Source organism: Hipposideros armiger, unplaced genomic scaffold, assembly GCF_001890085.2.
Source record: "Hipposideros armiger isolate ML-2016 unplaced genomic scaffold, ASM189008v1 scaffold_4, whole genome shotgun sequence".
Lineage (NCBI taxonomy): Eukaryota > Metazoa > Chordata > Mammalia > Chiroptera > Hipposideridae > Hipposideros > Hipposideros armiger.
This window is the reverse complement of record NW_017731354.1, coordinates 7,882,747-7,894,959: the sequence shown is the minus strand read 5'-3', so window position 1 is coordinate 7,894,959 and position 12,213 is coordinate 7,882,747. Positions and strand designations below refer to the sequence as shown.

General features: G+C 35.0%; 1 protein-coding gene and 1 long non-coding RNA gene across 3 annotated transcripts in view; one reads left to right on the top strand and one right to left on the bottom strand.

Annotated features, from left to right (window-relative positions):
- Positions 1-12,213, top strand: part of RPGRIP1L (RPGRIP1 like) — an 85,388-nt gene that overhangs the window by 23,762 nt on the left and 49,413 nt on the right. For both annotated transcript variants that reach the window (XM_019643822.1, XM_019643833.1), the window contains exons 8-10: positions 393-539; positions 1,859-1,932; positions 7,694-7,833. In XM_019643822.1, the coding sequence (XP_019499367.1) occupies positions 393-539; positions 1,859-1,932; positions 7,694-7,833 (361 nt within the window). The remainder of the gene's footprint in view (positions 1-392; positions 540-1,858; positions 1,933-7,693; positions 7,834-12,213) is intronic.
- Positions 1-12,213, bottom strand: part of LOC109383465 (uncharacterized) — a 34,942-nt gene that overhangs the window by 6,964 nt on the left and 15,765 nt on the right. The gene's annotated exons all lie outside the window — the stretch shown is intronic.

Genomic DNA, 12,213 nt, shown 5'->3' with positions numbered 1-12,213 from the left:
TTGAATATCTGGGGTCAGCATTGATTTTTGACCCATGTAGCAGTATGTTCAGACAGCAGGTCCAACCACTGTAATCACAGCAAAAAGAAAAAAAGATGAATTGCTAAAACGAATTTACTCACTTGTCACTATCAACAAGTCTAAAACGAGGCAGAAATTTAAGAAAGGACAAAAAGAGTCTGCATGGTGTGACTTAACACTGTATTTTCTTCATTGTGACACACTTGGGTTGAGAGCGTCTCCTGTGGACAAGCAGCACAAAAACTCCTGTGAGATGAAGAATAAACTGTATCACGTGAACTTCAGGAGCAAATCCATTTATAGAATTGTACTCATTCGCTCAAATCCAGATCCCAAGCTAATTCTGAAAAGATTTCCTTGTTGGTTTCTAGAAGCAGAGAACTCTGAGGATCAGCCATGATGCCTTGATGGCAAATGGAGAGGAGCTAAGCAAACAACTTAAAGAGCAGCGTTTAAAGTGCTGCAGTCTTGAGAAACAGTTACACTCCATGACATTTTCTGAAAGGAGACTCGAAGAGGTAAGCCTCCAAAGTGTTGAGCATTGGTTGCACTAAAACTTCTCCGTCGCTGACAGTTTTGAAAAAAATAAAACAGACATTTAAAATGTTACACCTATTTTAAAATCCTAAGCTATCAATACATACATGGTGCTTTAAACTCAGCAAACGGCAGCGAACGTATTATGGGCACGGCAAACCAGTGCTTGGAAGTGCTCGCAAATGTGCCAAGATCTACTGTTTACCTAAAGTGTTATTAAGGGGCTATAAGGAAAAAGAAAACATGGTATTTGGAAATTGATGCCAGATTACCTGTGGAACTTAACTTTCTCAATTTTAACAGCTTATGACTCATCCAAGACACCAGAACAAAGTTATAGGAACATGTCTGTTTCTAAGGAGCAGGATGTTCTATTCTGCATCACCAGCAATTTGGTGAAATTATTTTTTTCCTAAGAAGTTGTTTGAAAACTCACCTTTTTGTTGCTACCCATATCTCCCAACTCGCACAGTCTTTTTCTGCAACCTTTAAACTTGTTGAAGAAAATGGAAGAGAAATAAGATGTCTATATTTTGTTCCGATCTTGGGAGAATCTTTCAGTGTGTCTCAGTAAAAAGAGAATTTTGAGGATAAAAATGAATTTTTAGAATCCTCTGATCCATGGGAAAAGGTTGTAACTATAAAATATACTGCTGAATAAAACTTAAACATAGATACTAGAAATAAATACAGAAAGCTAAATTTTAGTCATAAAGATATAATCATTACCCCAAGTTAATTTCTGAAAAGTTCATTGGGATAAAACAAGATATACAATTCTATTTTCTCATGCATTTATTTAAAAGATGTGCTACTGGCTCTTTGTAAATTCCAGGTAACAAGAGAAATTGTATCTTCAGAGTAAATAGTGATTGACACAGTTGTTTCAACTGTGAACCAAAAGAAACACTAATCCTTTTGTTTTTGTTTTTATGAGCCAATTGGAAATTAATACAAAATGAATATGATGGAATTCATCGGGGAGGAAAGTAAAAAATATTATGTTTCCCCAAACTTAACAGCAAGCTTTTAACACATTCTTTATTGAGTTTTGGCAAAGGTTGCTGTAAAGCAGTGCATACGTTTCTACTAAATTAAAGCAGAAATATTAATTTCATGTTTACTTAACAACTTGGAAAAAAATCAGTGCTAAATTAAATACAGACAATATAAGTAGACTAGTTAGCAGCTGCAATTTAGAAATCGACTGAAACATATTAGCCTCCTTTCGTGTTTGTTTTTTACTCCCATGTTGTTTTATATGATAATCACCCAATGTGTAATTTTCTTTTCATTTTAGCTGCAAGATAGAATTAATGATTTAGAGAAGGAACGGGAGCTCTTAAAAGAAAACTATGATAAACTTTATAACAGGTAAATCATGATTCCATGTGTTCTGTCCTTTTCTTGCTTGAGTACTTATATCAAAGCATTGGATGTCAGAATCTAATATTCATTAAAGCGTTAGCAACAGATGATTGCAAAGAATATATATATGTTATAAAAGAAAAATAAGCTATTTTAGGCATTGATAATAAGTTCCTTAACCTGCATGGTAATCTATTACTAAGAGCACCATATCGCTTTGTTACCAGTGACAACTGCTATCATTTGTTGAACACAGACTATAAGCCAGCAGGCACATTCAGTGCCCGGTATACTTGATTATAAATACCTCGCAGCAACCTGGACGCGTGCACATGGTAAATGCCCATTTTGCAGACAATGGAAATAGAACAGAATTCAGTAACTTGCCTACGTTCTTAAAGCTACGAAGTCACAGAGCTTGTACATGAACCTCTTTCAGTCTCCAAGCCCCTGTCTCTCCCACTGGGCCACCCCGCCTGTTAGCTGAGAGATTGTTTTGGTGGAAGCAAAGGCATTCACTTACCATTGTCTCTGTTCCTTACAAAGAGAAATGCAAGCATCTTTATCGCAAGATGAATTTCAAAGAGCTGTTTCAGTTTTGGTTTTAAACCTGCTTCATAATTAGGGTGTTTTAAAAATTAATCTCTTCAGGTAATGTTAGAAACAGAATTCTACTCCCCAGCTAAGTTTAAAGTGATACAGATATCTATATGTGTGTGTTTTAAAGTCTTTTTAGTGTGTGATACTGATAAATGATAAGTACAGGTTTATGTGAAAGTAAATTTTATATATATTGGGTTGTCAGAAAAGTCGTGACGTATTTTTTCTGTTTTTCGTTGCAAAAATGCGTCATAACTTTTCTGACAACCCAATATATTGAAATATATAGGTTAGAGCTGATAGTGAGCAGTTGCTTGCTTCTACCGATCACATTCTGAAACATCCAAAAATAGCTATCTACAAATCTTTAACTTTTAACTGTGTTATGTTCTATATAAATTACATTTACATTTTGTAAACTAAACAAATCAGACCTAAAGAGTATAGGGATATGTCTTTTTTTTTTTTTACTTAGAAAAGATATCTAAATTAATATTAGGCATCATTCCAGGGGTATGTATCATTTTTGTTTGCCTACTAGTATTGATTATCTTTGCACAGTGGCTCGTTATATTAAGGGTTACCAATAGCAGGTTGAAACATCAGGTAAAATGATACCTGGGCTCTCCAACAAGGCTTGGCAGGCTTGCCTTCCACCCCCTTCCGGAGCATTTGGCCCAACTGCTTTGTTCTGGCTCCTCTCATCAGCCTGAATTAATTTTACCTAAAGCATTGATTATACCTCCTGTTTGATAAATATTTCCATCTCTACAGAACAATACCTAGGTTTACACTGATATATATCTAAGTAGTAGTGATGTGTATGAAAAATTCAAATTACAGTATACAGGTCGCACAACCATCATATTATATTATATGGTGGAGAAAATGTTATCCTCATATTTTATAAATGAGGGATTTGAGACTCAAGAAAAAGTGAGACTTGTACAGAGTCACATGACATTGCTGTCACTCCTGTATGAGACTAAAATCCAATTCTTTTGACTCTAAAACTTGAATTTTTCCCTCTGTGCTCCACTATCTCTCTGATTTTAATTGCATTAGAAAATTGTATATTCGAAAGGGAAACATTCATGGAATGACAGAACTAACATACATTCAGAAGTTTTTATCTTCAACATCATATCATTTCAAATAAGTTAAGATGGTCTTAATACAAGAAAATAAGTGCCATTTGGCCAATACTTATATTTTCTGCTTCTGCCCAATTAGTGGATTCACTGAACATACTTTCTAGGAATAAAAACCTTATCTGGGAATCATGCATAAATGGGATTTTGAGAAAGACATGTTTTTCTCATATTTACTTTATCACCACGAAACTTTATCTTTTCATATTAGAAGGTGATCTAAGAGTGTAAATCTGACTTTGAATGTTTTTTTTCTTTTATGTTTTATGCTTGAGCTGCACTTTTTTCCTGTCACGTTAAAACCAGCCTTCATTATGCTGCTTACACTTGAATTGTGTGTGCGGTGTATGGAAGTAAATCGTGTAATGAATGTCAAAACATTTTGCGTCAAAAAAGAAATTCATGTCACTTAAGCACAAAACCCAGCAAGCACACATGATAGTCAGTAGAAGTATAAAATCCTCCAATACATTTTTTTTAAATATATGTTGTTCAGAAGTTGTAGAAACTACAAAACTCCAGAAAAACTCAACAAACTGCAAAACTCTGCATCATTCCTAAGATTCTTTATCATTCTGTGCGTCAAGTCACTATTATTCATCATTGCCAACAAGTAACGCTCATCGAAAACTACAAACCCTCCTTGTTTGGTTAGTCATAGTGAGAGCATGTTTTTAAAAGGAGAGCATTTGTTTGTTATCCAAAAATTGGCTCGTTTTCAGGAGAAAAATATGATTTGCAGATTGCATTCTCATCTTCCTTTTTCAAATGAAATTTTGAATGTGTTTATTACTTGACATATGACATATTAGAGAATCATCTGGTAAGAAAAAAATCCTCATGTTAGTATTTGGTATGAGCCTTTTTTTAATATGCTCAAACATTTTTGATGCAATGCCAAGAAATAAGTATGACTTTAAGAAATGTCAATTTAAAAACACAGATTACATTTTTTGCAATTAAACCTTTCTATTCAGCTAGAGAGGAACTCTCTAATATAGTAAAGCTGCATCTCGCTTTTGAAGTTAGTATAGTTTTAGGGTAATGTAATTGATGAGTGCAATGGTCCCTCAACTGTCATGTATATGAATAACCTAGAAAACAGGAAGTGGAGGTTTCACCACCCCTTTGGAACCTCCTCACCTGCCCTCCCACACCCGCCGCCACCATCCAATTCAGATTTGGTCAGTTTGAGGTTGGATCCAGAGAATCTGCTAAAGGTAATTTTAAGGTATCAACTTCCTGAGAGACACTAATCTAATGCCTATTAAAAAGAAAGAATTGGTCTAGTTTTTGAGGATGATGTTAACCATTTTAAAAGAACTGGGTGAATCAAGGTTTTACAATGTGATAGTCATCTAATATCCAACATTTAAAGGAGCAGTGCCGACCACACAGAGACTCGGCTCCATTTCTGTAAAGTGAACACCTGGCCCCTGCAATCTTCCAGGAATCACAAAAGCTCATCTGATCAAATATGAGCACTCTGTGCTTCCCAGAAGTCAGACTGGGGACATTTGGGCCATCATTTTTCCTTCAGTAAGTGAGATACCCTGATGTAAATACGTGTTTAATTTCCATTAGGCCCTAACTAAAGTACCTATGGATTTCTCCGTGGATGATTTAGAGTTTATACTTCCCTGTCTGTCGCATTAGGATGCCCTTGAATGTTGGAATAAATGGAATTTCTCCTGTAAGAAAAAAGACCCTAGGGTAGAGATGAATTCTTCAGCTCTTAGTTCAGTCTGATCATGTCGTTGATCAAGGGTGTGTGTTTATAATATGCTGAATTGATGACGGCCAGTGGGCATGCCGGTGACCACAGGCACCAGTGGGCATCCCACCGCAGATGGCCATTTTATCATTCGTGCAACACAGTGTAGCAATGAAATGTGCACAGAGACCAGCTACGGTGCCCCCTTCGTTGTCACTGAAGGCGCTGTGCGAAAAACTTCTCCATGAATAAAAGGTTCTCAAAGACTGTTCTCATATGCAGATTTAATCATGTACACAGCCTTTACAAAGAAAACAGAGCCAGATGTGGGTCACCATTTATAGTTACACAGATGGCTCCGAGCACAGAGGAATACAGTAAATTCAAAAGGAATTCCTCATGAAACTCCAGTGGAATGTAATCCTAAATTTAGAGGAAAGATAGCAGTGGACTAAATTCAGATTGACTTATGCTGATTTACACTAGTATTTTGTGGGTTTGGAAAAACCAGGCTGCTAAATTGTTCTTAATTTAAACACATACAGCTTCTGATGTTTCTGCCAGATTAACTGTTGGTGATCTTTTTGCTGGTACTAATACTATCGGAACACTACTGTTTCTAATTTTTGGCGTCTGATATAATGTATACTTGTGCCTATTTCATCATGCTAATTTATTTTCCGGGTAGTACATGTTTTTAATAATATCACACACACACACACACACACACAACACACACACACACACACACACACACACACACTCACCTACATGCATATATATGTGTTTGTTATATATAATTTGACGAGACACAGAAATTATATTTGTTCTTTATATAAAAATTAAAATGCAAAGGAATATTCTTTACTTTAGTATTTAAAATACATATTGTATTTGGGTTTCATTTAAATCTAGGTAATTGTACCTTTTTTAAAAGTAATTTAAAATATTGGTATATCAGATCCATGCATTTTTTTTTAAGGTTCCATATGTGAAACGAGAACATTGATAGATGAAACAGATGTCATATTTAGGGAAACTTCTAGAATTCCATTTATTTTTAAGGTTATGTAATTTTTAAATGCAATAAAAACATTCAAAATGTAAAGTGAATACACAGTTTCTTTTGAAAGCTCTGCCTCCCAGAAAAGTCTCTCTTTTGGGATAAAACCTCAAAACTAGCTGGGAGCAACGTTAAGGGCAGTTTTCCATAACAAGTTTCTCTTCCATTTCCTTCATCATCAGTACGAAACCAGATTTTAGAAATTTCTGTTTCATTTACTGGGTTTAAAATAAGTAGAAAGGTCAAAGCTGCTGATAATTATTCAGTCATATCAAGCTTCACAGATAATAGTTTTCTGCTGAAAACAGATCAAGATCAGTTTTTCCAAAACCTGGCTGTCACCTGGAGAGCTTTATAAAAATAGGAATTCCTGGGCCCCACGATCTTCATTTTCAAACTTCCCCAAGTGTTCTGAGTTCAGCTGGTCGAGCACCAGTGTTTAGATGAGGCCAGCACTTGGCCTAAACAAAAGTTTACTGTATACCTTCTGTATCCCATTTAGTTCTTTTTCAACTTGTTCTTTCAGTATGCTGAGTCTTGATCACTGGTAGATCTTAACCATAGTTTAAACTGCCACACTTTTATTGAGGAATAATATTTCTGTCTTCATCATTCGTATCAGGGTATTTTTACTGGGTTTTCATCCTAGTCATGTTACAAGTAAAACTGTTCTTAGGCCTGTGACTTTGTGTTTTTCAGGACAAAAACTGCATTATCACTGCTTCTTAATATCAGAATTGCCATCTTGTAGTTCAATATGCTATCACTTCGAGGCCAGTATGTTTGTGAATATTACTAACACAGCCTCTGAAAGTTTCAGACTCAAGAAGTAAAGATCAGGTGGAACTTCCCTCTCTCTATAGTGAGAGGGCCTGTCTGGGGGAGAGAACGGTTTGTCCGAAGTCGAGGGCTGAGGTTTGGAATTGTGGATCCCTCTGGAGTATGTGCACTATCTGAATTCCTTCACTAGTCCCACAAAAGCTACACACTGCCAACTTTCCTGACTGTAGAGCTCTAAATTAAGGCCAGTTCCTTTGCTCATCCCACAAACGCTTTCATGTTTCCTAACCGCAGCCTGAGAAAGGCGCCTTGGTTTCAACAGCAGCAGAGCAGCATATGTTTACTTAATTCCTAAGACATGATGACAGTGGTCTCGGTGCCACTAAATGCTTTTCTCTTTATTATTTTCGGTTGAAGCCGATTTCCGAGCTTTCCTTGCATGTCACGTGTGTTTTGCAGTGCCTTCAGCGCAGCCCACGAAGAGCAGTGGAAGCGAAAGGAACAGCAGCTGCAAGTTCAGATTGCTCAGCTCGAGACTGCCTTAAAATCTGACTTAACCGACAAAACCGAAATCCTTGACAGATTAAAATCCGAAAGAGGTACCTCTAAAAGGACGGCTGGCTTATTCGTTTCAGACATCCGTTTTGTTCGCTGGCACCCACTGACTCAGTGGGTCCTCCCTGTGGCACCTACTGTTTGGCCCGGCACCTTACTCTGTGCGGGACGCGGCCTGTGTTAACTCACAGCCATCCACTTTCACGAGTGGATTGGTTGCTCAGAATTTTTCTTGACTAATCCTAGCACATATGCCAAAGGAACTATTTTGTCTCACAGTAATTCTGATTCAGGTTGTCTTTCATTTGTTTAATATTTTCCTAAACTGTGAGCCCTTCTTCAACAGTCAGCAAGTGTTTATTGAGCACCAGTATTTGCTAGGCACTGTTCTAGGTTTTGGGGACACAATAGTGAGCAAAACAAAGACCTTCCCTTGTGCAGCATAAATTCAATAGGGAGAAACTGACAATAATTAAATAAATATGTAATATGGCAGGTGGTGGCACATGCATTGGCAATAAAAACAAAGCAGTGTAAGGCAACAGCGGTGGAAATAGTCGCCCGCTGTTTTGATAGGTCCAAAGGGAAGATCTCCCTGATAAGGAGCTAATTCTTCCCTGTGACCGTGAACTTAAATACCAGGAAGCTTTGTCAAGATGTCCCTGCTAAATAATAATCATGATACAAGTCACAGATCTCACCCTTCTTGTCTCATAGAAGTAAAATAATTATATTTAAAGTAAATGTTTGATTCACTGTGTTATACACACACATCACAGACAAATGTCCAGCAGGGGAACGGGATTACTTGCTTCCAGTGTTGTATCTGTTTGCTCATCCGCCAGATAAACCAAGCGATGTGATAATAAGGTTGCTTCTTTGGAACATTTGCAATTTTGTTGCATGAGAACTTTTAAAAGTTTAACTCGTGTTAAAAAAACAACAACAATTACTTATCTAGTCAGTACTCTGTATATTAATTTAAATCACAATGCCATATTTCAGTACCTATAAGATTTTTTCCCCATTCTAACATTTCTGAAATTGCGATGCATCTTATAAATGGTAACATTTAAAATTATGATATGATTTTTTTAACATTTTTAGAAGTCTGAAACAACACATCTTATCATTGATGCAGTCTTAATTTCAGTGAAACACACATAATATCTATTCACCAAGTGACTAAATTTGATGAGTGATTATTTATTAATCTTTCTCTAGAAGATCGTGAGTAGAATAAAATGGTGACATAATTTCTGACCAGTTGGATACTTAAAAGTTTTTAGGTCAAAGATACATAGTTTCTGATTTTAATGTGCAGTATTGAGTGCCTAACAGTGCTTTGTTTATTTAGTAGTTGCTCAATAAATTCTTGTTCACTGAAGGAAATGGAAGTGCTCTATATTCCCTCTCTCTTTTCCAAAAACATATAAATTTCTCATTCTTAAAGGAAAGAGAAATGAAATAAATTTTTCTTATTTCCATGCTTTCTGTATTTCCCTACATATCAAAAATTCCAAAACTTTTATCTATAGGCATCTGAATTAATCTTTGTAAAGAAATTCTTCTTAAGGGGATAGAATCTTGATTTTTTTTTTAAACCTCTTTATCGTTGTTGAATTGTGAAAGTTTTTATAAATTATTAAAGCTACAATTGCGAAGTTATTTTATTTCAGCTAGTCCATTTATCATCTTTTTTTACTGGTTCTTATGTCTCTTGGATTTTTTTAATAATAAGAATAACTCATGTACATTATTAAAAAAAAGTCCAGTAAACAAAAAGATTTTTTAAATCAACCGGTTTTACAACCCTGAAGATAATCACTATTAATAATTTTTATGTATGCCATTCCAGAGTTTTCTGTATATGTAGATAGAGTTTTACAACATGCTTTTTTATTTACTATATTGTGAAATCATTCCTTGAATGTTAATATAAATTCATATCAGCATCATTTATAATGGCTGTCATAGTTTTCCAGTGTGAGGCTGTATCATAGATTGTTTAACAATCTTCTGTTGATGAATTTTTAAATACCTTTAGTTTTTTAAGTATCATAAATATTTCTAAACAAATATTTGTATATTTATTCATTTATTTTCTTAAGCAAAACTGCTAGAACTAAATCTTTATTTTTAATGCAACTGTTAGTTTAAGTTATTTTTGCTTGAATACCTGAAATTTACAGGTCTAATGATTTAAGTTTTTGTTTTTTTTGTGAAAATGTTACAGTAGATTATCAGAAAAATATTACAGCCTTTAACCCTTTTTCCCCAGGGAAACACTAAAACAAAAAATTGAAATTGTGTGTTTAAGGGAGCCTTTTTATATTTAGAAAGTTCCTTTTTGTCTCACAGATTTTGAAATTGTTTAATTTTACTTTGAAGTCTCTTCACACATTTACCTTTTCATGTATGGAGTGTTGTTTGCCAGAAGATGTTTCCCTGGCTGCTTGTAGTCATTCATCTAACTGGCAAATTATTTTTATAGAATACTCACCTCTTTATTCAAGGTACAAATTAGTTTCAGATTGTGTGAATCTGAGGGGGAAGGATATGTAAATGCAGTTTGCATTTGGTTAATGCTTAAATTAACTGCATGTGTTTAAGGGCCTGCCTTTGAACGTTCCTTTCTATCTTTAGCTGAAATGCATAATTCAGCATAATGCATATGGTTATATTGATCACAGCTGAAGATATTAGCACAAAGGAGTTCTGAAAATTGTTTAGTTGAATTGTTCTCTGTACTCTGCTTATTAATGGTGTGCTTGAAGAACATAATTTTAAAAGAGGGAAATGTTATCTCATTTGAATAAAATGCTGTTTAGTTTAACCTGCTTATTGTCAAATCAAAAGGTAAGGAGGTTATTTTTCATCTTGTACAAGGCGCTTTGATTTTTCATATTATAATTCAGCAAGCCTATTTCCTCTTTGAACTATAGCATCTCTGTACTTTTTAAAGACCCAGGAGTTATATCCCCAATAAACAGCTTAAGAAAGGAAAAATATAGTGGTTAATTCTACATAAAATTTAATAGAGAGAAAGTTACTGGTATTCAATAATGTCTTCTCCCACAAAGTTATTTTCTTACTAATAATGCCATAGTTTAAAAAATATCAGTCAACATCTGGGGACATAGTGATTTTGGAACAAAGATCAGTAAAGGAAGAAACATTGGAATCAGTTTAGTTATATGTACTAGCATATCATTCTTAGGGCCCTGTTCTGAAAAGCTGCAACAATAGAAACACTAGCACATAGAAATAATGATGAAATCACACTGTGTCTGGATGAAAGTAGGGGGTCGTGTCTCCTTTACACTTTTGTTCACGCTCAGAATCCCTACACATTTTGCTGGCCAGAGTTGGAAGATCCTCAGGACCTTTGGTTTTACGTCCTTCTGACTTGTTACCTAATTATTTTATCTACATGTTGTTTTCACCTAATCAACATAAAATAAAGCTCTTCATGTTCTTTCATGTTCTTCTTCTACTCTCTAAACAAACAGCAAATTTATCTCATAAAAATTCAAATTCATTAGTAATCCTAATTTTTAGTTTAATGACAAGTATTTGACCTTTGCCTTCAAAATTTCCAAGTATTATCCACATTTGGAAATGTTTTCATTTAGTTCACTAAATATTAGCAATTTAGTCTAGGACAACCTTTAAGCTTTTATCAATAAGATAAAGATGCTTATATATTTGATATTAAAATGCCTCTGCATACCCTAGAGTCACTTGTTTTTGTTTGTTTGTTTGTTTACTTTTTAGTTTGCCAGGAAATATGTGACATTGAAATTTATATCCACATGTATTCTGTTCCTTCTTAACTGTGTATTTAAATTTTTTACTTATGTGTACTATTTCTAGCTTGAGAACACAAAGCATTAGGAAAGTCAGAAACATTTCTGTATAAAGTGCAGGCAGTGTACAAATGTATTCACGTGAAGAATTCTTGGCAAATGTGTTGACTGACTTATTTTTTAAGAAAAGGAAACAAAAATGTACAACTTGAACCGAGGACTTATGATAAACATAAATCTTTGAGAGTAGGATGAAATTAGTGGAGACACCATGGATGACATGGTTTAGAGCCAGTCCACAGGGAGCCGACAGGAGGTTGCTTGACCATGACAGTGAACTCGATTGAAGAGAACACTTAAGAACATGAGACTGAAGAATAAATTTGTTAGCTAGCTACTATGCTTTTTTTAGTTTAAAGCATATTTAATGCAGGAAGTGAAATATTAGTCTCTTTTATGGATTTACTGTCTTCTGTGGCTCTATCCTATACCCCTGTTTGTGAGTCATGGCAAATGAGTACCTCGGGGAACATGGCCTACCTTCATTCCCTAACGATAGCTGCGAGCCTGTGTCCTACTAATTAATGTCGTGAACTCATAAAGAACACAGATGAA